At 59.8% G+C, this 6,719-nt stretch overlaps 1 protein-coding gene across 1 annotated transcript in view; it reads right to left on the reverse strand.

Moving 5' to 3' along the window:
- The window catches only part of LRIG1 (leucine-rich repeats and immunoglobulin-like domains 1), a 25,329-nt gene that overhangs the window by 12,219 nt on the left and 6,391 nt on the right, over positions 1 to 6,719 (reverse strand). Inside the window, 3 exon segments of the mRNA XM_006779663.2 lie at positions 484 to 647; positions 3,639 to 3,710; positions 4,357 to 4,617. Of these exon segments, the coding sequence (XP_006779726.2) occupies positions 484 to 647; positions 3,639 to 3,710; positions 4,357 to 4,617 (497 nt within the window).

Raw genomic sequence — 6,719 nt, forward strand, 5'->3', positions numbered from 1 at the left:
CCAACAATCAGAAGGAAAAGTAATTTCAAGCTACAAGTGCAGATTCAGTGGTTTGAGAAACAGCAAGAGGGCAAGTCAACATGAAGGAATTATTTTTACTACAGCGCGTGTTCTCCTGGGACTCGTTCTTCCTGCATTTAACCTTTCATTCTTGGGGTTGGAAAGAAACACATTAAAACCCAGGCTCCGACACTGAGCAAGTCCACAGGCACACCAGGCCCCAGAGCCCTCCTGAAATAACAAACTATCTTCCTGTAACTGATTACTCTGATTTGTAACTGAACCACCCCACTCCCTTCTGCCTAAAGCGTGGACTCCAAGAACCGCAGAAGGAGGCGGCCTGGCCGTAAACACCACGTGTGGTTTTCGTGGGAGGCAAGCAGCACCCAGCAGCTGATGGAAACCGCTCTGGTCACAGGAACCACCCCGTGACGAGCTCCTGGCTCCGCGCCCGGCACGGGAGACGACCACAGACGGGCTTACCACACACGAAACTCTCCGGGGGCACCGAGAAGATGCTCCGGCCCTGCAGCACTTTTGGGTGGGCGCAGGTGGCGGTCACGGAGGCCTGCAGCGTCCGGTCCAGCAGCCACCGGGGCAACCACCGGAGCTCGCAGTCACACAGGAAGCTCTCGCTGGTGATGCGGCTGCAAGAGAAACAGAAATGCTCAGCGCAAGAGCGACCCGTCGCCTGGTCAGCTTCTGCCGCTCGTGCAGCAGGTGGATGGGCATGGTTCCCTCCCGGTCCCTCTGCAGCCACAGGCCATCCACCTGGAGATGCTGGTAAAACTCAGCTTCTGGCTACGTAGGCCGGGTGGACCCACCACCCTGCATCTAACACGCTCTGGGTAACGCTGGGACGCGGGCCCGAGGACCCCGTGCACAGCACCAGCCGCTTTCAGACACGTCCTCCGACAGCCACGCTCTGCCGTGACCGGGACGCTCACGCTCCGGGCCTGAGAGCAGGGCTCCTGGTGAACAAGGGAGCCGCAGGGGGCCTGGGACTGCGATCTCCATGCTGCACTGGCTCTGCGGAGGCGCCACCTCTCCACGACGGCCCCTTGTCTGGCAGGGCTGTGTGTTTCCTTGGAGGCGGGCCTGGCCCACACTCGTCCGCCCGCGTCGCTGCACCAGCACCAGGGAGGCCCGCGGCTCCGCTCCCACAGAGCTGAGCTCACCGCGCTGCCGGGGCATGGGAACGCGCCACTTTGGTTTTGTGAGGCTCCAACCAAAACAGAGAATACTTTCATTTTCATTTCTTAGCAATTGAGGATCCGCTTTTGAACAGAAATCGGAATCGCCATCTCTGGACATCCCGTCCTGCACACTCGAAGACAAGCCAACCCAGGGTCTCACTGCTCTGTTCCCAGGCCCGGGAGACACCGGGGCTCCTGGTCACACCCCGTCCCCAGGACACGCATGCCTGGGAACTCCCAATGTCACAGGGGCCAACACCCCGCCCTCCGCCTCGGTCTCACCCACCATCTTCCTCAGACGCCACGCGAAGCTGGCAGCACAGCTCTGGTTTCACTGTGGCTGCTGAGGTCACAGCCAGGGAGCGACGCTGCAGCCGGTCAGCCACATCACACCTTCGCTTCCCGCCCGCTCCTGCCGGCCCCCGGTTAGCTGGGCATCTTCACTGACTAAGCTTACTCTGGGAAGTATCTTCTTAAAGACAGAACAACTGCCTCAAAGCCATAAGTGGGATGCTGGCCCAAGTCAGACCTTCAAATCACCATTAACTTTTATCTGAACTTGGGGGGCAGGTAGCTCTGTGCTTAGACCTCGGGGGCTGTTCTGCTGCAGAATCAACGGCCTGGTGACAAGGGGAGCGCTCCCTGTCAGAAGCTCACGGGTGCCCCCAGGAAGGGATCTGGGTGCCGCCCCTTCCTCTCTAGCAGCAGGACAGCCTGGTGCTCGGACATGTGTCCAGCCAGACACGGGGCCTTCCGTGTGCGGCGCTCGGCACCCAGCGGGGGACAGGGACAGATTTCCTGTGAGCCACAGGAACGAACTGGGACACTGTCCTGGGTGAGAAACGTGTGTGGAAGGGGTCAGGCCTCACACCACACTCAGCGTCCTTGCTGGCCCGAGTCCCTGCATCCCATCCTCCACCATGAAGCCCCCTCGGGAGCCCAGGCCGCAGAAGCTACCGGCACTCGGCGGAGAGAAGGCTTCGTGAGGACCAACAGCACAGGGAGGGCGCTGGGCCCTGGCCTGTGGGGGACGGATGAGCTCCCCTGTGTCCTGTCTGTGGCAGAGGAGCCAGTCTCGAGTTACTGCAAAGAAAAGCTGGGCTGAGACTGCACAAGGACCCTGCCAGCAACCCGAGGCCCTGCAGACTGAACGCCCACTGCCCCAACTCTAACGCAGCCTCGCCAACGTCCTCCGTGGCCGCCGCCAGCCGTCCCAACCCTCTTTCCGCGGCTCCCTCGTGCATTTCATGACTCCAACTCAGAGTGTGTTTCTAATCATCACTGTGCAAATTTAGCCGGAGGATGACTAAGCGCACAGTACAACCTGCCTTGATCTGATGGGGAGGAAAATGACCAAGTGGAATTCACCGTTTCTCCAGCAGAAGGCTGGGCCCCCCGGGGCCAGGCACAGCTGGTACACGCGGTGACTGATGGGAAACGCAGGCGGAGGGCCAAGCTGTGCCTCCGGCCCGCAGATGCGGGGGTGGGAGGTCCGTGTCCCGCACCTGGGAGTGTGCAGCTGCTTCCAACTAGAACGCTGTCTCAGGAATCCGCAATTTTTAGAAGGCCAAAGGGACCTCTTATCTCCTGTCCTTTCCTTTCTCTCAAATATCCTCTTCCCACTTACTTAGATATTTTTAACATTACAGTTGAAAAGTTTCAAGAACAGAAAGGCCGGAAGAAATGGAACGTAAACACTAACGTACTCACCGCTTAGATTTTACAATCAAGGCCCGGCTCTCTGTGCCACGTCACACATCCGTCCGTGTGCCCAGCCTCCATGCCCGCCCGCTCTAACGCAGGGCCCTTCTGAAAAGCACTACTGGACGGACAGGAACCTCACAGCACGGTCCCTCTCACCACGAGGGTGTCAGGGCCTGCTTCCCGCTCTCCCACGATGACAGCCCACAGCGCAGCACCAACCGGGAACTCCAGGGCCTTGGGCCCGGACGTCCCACCGTCACCTCTGCCCTGCTCACGGTCCCCGTCCTTTAAAGCAGCCGCTTGACACAGACCCTTCATTTTAAGCAAACCCAGAAGATGAAAACGTGTCCCTGCCCTAATTAAAGGGGTGACTGCACGGTCTAGAGGTCGTGTCCCGTGACTTAGAGCAGTGCTGGTCAAGCGCAGCGGACTGTCTCTTCTAACCCAGATGCCTGGCACCCGGCCCCGCCCATCTCTTACGCACTATTCACGGCCACCGCCCGCTACAGCAAGTCTGCGCTGCCCAGACAGACCTACGGCACCCAGAGCTGGGAACAGCTGGAAGTGGTGTGCTTACCCTGGTCCAGAGTAACCCCCAGGGAATCTTTTTAAAAGAAAATGTAAGTTACATACAACGACAAGGGGTAACAACTATTCATAAGATGAGGCACAATCCAAATAAGGCCTGTCTCGCTGACACTGCGGGTGCTAAGGGGGCCCAGGCGCCCAGGTACTCACAGCTCTTTGAGGTTCCTCATCTTCGCGAAGGCATCAAACTGGACAGACCTGATCGCATTCTCGCCAAGGTTCCTGCAAAAGAACACTCTTTACTGAGTCACAGAGCACCGCACCTTCTAGGCAGCCCGCATCTGAGCCAGGACCGGGGGTGTTCAGGACGGCCTGGTTGTGCGGGGAGCCAGGCCCGTGTCCCTGCTGTCTTTTCACAGACACGGGCAGGAGCACGGGGAGTAACTCTGGAGCAAGCCAGCCTTCAGGGGAGCGTGAGCCAGGAGAGGCCTGCCCACCAAGCCAACAGGCAGACCTTTCCAACAGGTCAGCCTGGATCACGGACAGGACACACTAAGAATCCAGCACTGGAGTCACCCTCCCCGGAACCACGAGGAGAAAACCTCCCGCGAAGCTCTCTGAAGCCACTGCAGCAGAGATGCCAGGCTGGGCTGGGCCAGGCCCTGGGAGTGTGGAGGGGCCGGGCCAGGGCAGGAGGTGGAGGGGACTTATCCATCACCGCCTGCATTAATTGGGAGCTCACCCCGGGCCATGTGCAGTGCAAAGCTCCTGGCACAGGCAAATAGAGGCCAGAGTTGAAGCTGACTTATAACGACAATGAAGCAGCTGGCGTTTCCGATCGCCTGCGTCTCGGCTTACAGCTGTGGCTAGGTGGCCAGCGGCTCCCGAGCCGCACTTGGTGGAAGGGAAGGTCTGCCCAGGTACTCACAGGTGCTCCAGGCTGTCCAGCCCCGAGAATGCTTTGTTAGCCACCGACTTGATCTTGTTTCCAGACAGAGATCTGCAGTTTCCAAACACCCACAAGGGGCGGTGGGGGAGGGAAGGGGCGACAGGGAGGGGCGGGAGAAAGAACACGGTTAGGGCAGTGCTGCCTGACAGTGTGTCCGGAGCGGCAGGTGGAGACCTGGCCTGCACTGAGCTCACGGGCAGCAGCGCACAGGCCTTCCCCTCGGTGAAGTGAAAGGCGTATCTTCATCGGAATTTGGCGGCGGCGACATTCCTGGCTGGGATTACCAGAAAGGCCCCTCGGACATTAAGTGGGAATCACCTGGTCCTGGCTGCCTCTCTCCACAGACCACCCAAGGGTGGGGCTGAAGGGTAGCCGTGGCCTCGGAGGAGCGAGGAAGTGGTCAGAGATGGAAATGAAAACTCAGAACCAAACACCACCCACTTCTGAAAACTGCATTCTGGACGGAGGTCCCCAGGGAGGCAGGAGGAGGCAGGGAGGGTCATGGAGATGGCTCCCTAGTCTGCACCTGCCCCAGGGAGCTGGACCTGCCTAGGAAGGCCCTCGGGACCTGAGGGGCAGTGCCCTGGCCTCCTGAGCAAGAATCCAGGTTGTCAATGACACCAATGGACCAGGCTCACCACGTCCCCGGGAGGTGTTCTCCCAGGTCAGCCTCCTGTCTCTCCTGCCTGGGCCCTGGGCCGCCCACCGCTGTGGGGCTCCTGCTTCCAGCCAATTCCTCTCAAACTCAGCGACGGCTGAGTCTTCTTAGGAATCACGATCTGACACAGGAAGGCTGTGCAATGCACAGGAAAGCTTGTTTCTAGACCGGCGGGGGGGTTGGCGGGGGAGAGCAGCACCTTGAAGATGCGGGACAAGGGGATGAAAAGAACTAAGGTCTCAGGGTTCCCTCCTTGGCGCCAGGCGCTCTGATGAGAGCCTGTCGCACAGGGAGCTGGCTGCCGAACACAGGGTCCTGCCGAGTACCCCCCCTCCCCCAGGCCCGTTACAGAGGGACTGCTGGGAACAGACCCCTGGAGGTCTGCCGACCGAGCTGCCGGTCGACGCCTGGGCTGGTAGGCGGGGAGGGAGGGTAGAAAGTCGGCCTGGCTGATGCAGGGGAAAGGGGGAGGTTCCTCATTGCTCCTTCAGAACAGATGCTCCCTCTGAATGGACAGATGCAGCCGCCAGCCCCGGAGGAGGCGCTGTCTCTGCCTGCTACCTGGCCACTGTGAACCATGTCCATCGGGGCTTCCCGATGCCCCACCAGGAACACACTCTCCTCTCGGGCCTCTGCTTAAGGACCCCTGCGCCTCCCCCCCCCCGCCAGCCCAGCAACTGAGTGTAGCCTTCAGACAAAGCCAGCTGTTTGCTGCCTCCGGAGGTGATAGGGGCATGGAGGCCAAGACCCCGCTGCCTCTCCTTTCTCCCGGAGGCAGTCTGCATGGATGTGAAGTCTCATCGGAATGTCCACCAACTCTCAACCTGCAGCTTACATTTGAGACCAAATAAACCGCGCACACAGATGCCGGTGGCCATGCTAACTGGTGGCCTCCCCCTTCCTGCCCCCGCCCCCAGCAGAGCAGTAACAGCACCCTGGGCACTAAACCCCTCGCCCCGAAGCACCACCCACCTCGCATTACTCAGCTCCAGGTCCTAGCAAATGCTCTGACTGTGGTGAAGTCTCCTGCAAACTAGTAAACTAGGTCCAGGAAAGCTGTGCTTCTGTCAGCCATTAAATATGAGTCACACTGGCCTCTCTGACAGTGAGGGCAGGCTGTTATTTCTAATGGTGACAATAGCAATAAGGCAAATTCTCAAGTCCTCAAGTACGCAGGGCTAATCACCCTGCTGGTAGATGGAAACAAGGCCCACATTCTCCCCGCAGACATCTGGGGTGGGGGCAGGGCTCGGCTGGCAGAGGACAGCCCTGATGCAAGGCTGCTGTGGAGGAGGAGCAGGCTTCGGGCGCCCCATGTGGCAGCCCCCCACTGTGCTATGGGGGGGTGGGGGGGTGGGGGGGCCAGGAGGCGGGGAGGAGGGAGCGTTTTCAGGGAAAAGGACTGACTGGCATTTGTGACGAGCTGTCAGAATACAGGACGCAAGAAGAGACAGAGTCCTCAGCACGCACAGCTTCTTACTCAGAACTGAGCACAGAAGGTATGACAACCGCTTCTCAAAACACATCAGAAACGTTCGCTGTACACTCTCCCCAGGGCCCGCACTGCTGCTCCCAGATGGTACTTCCCACTCGCCCGCCTCCGGTCAGGGGCAGGCTCGGGGCAGCAGCAGGCCTGTCTCCCCCGTCTGTCCTCCAAATCCCCTCGGAGAGGCAGGTGGGCAGA

The sequence above is a fragment of the Myotis davidii genome, unplaced genomic scaffold (assembly GCF_000327345.1).
Source record: "Myotis davidii unplaced genomic scaffold, ASM32734v1 scaffold189, whole genome shotgun sequence".
Taxonomy (NCBI): Eukaryota; Metazoa; Chordata; class Mammalia; order Chiroptera; family Vespertilionidae; genus Myotis; species Myotis davidii.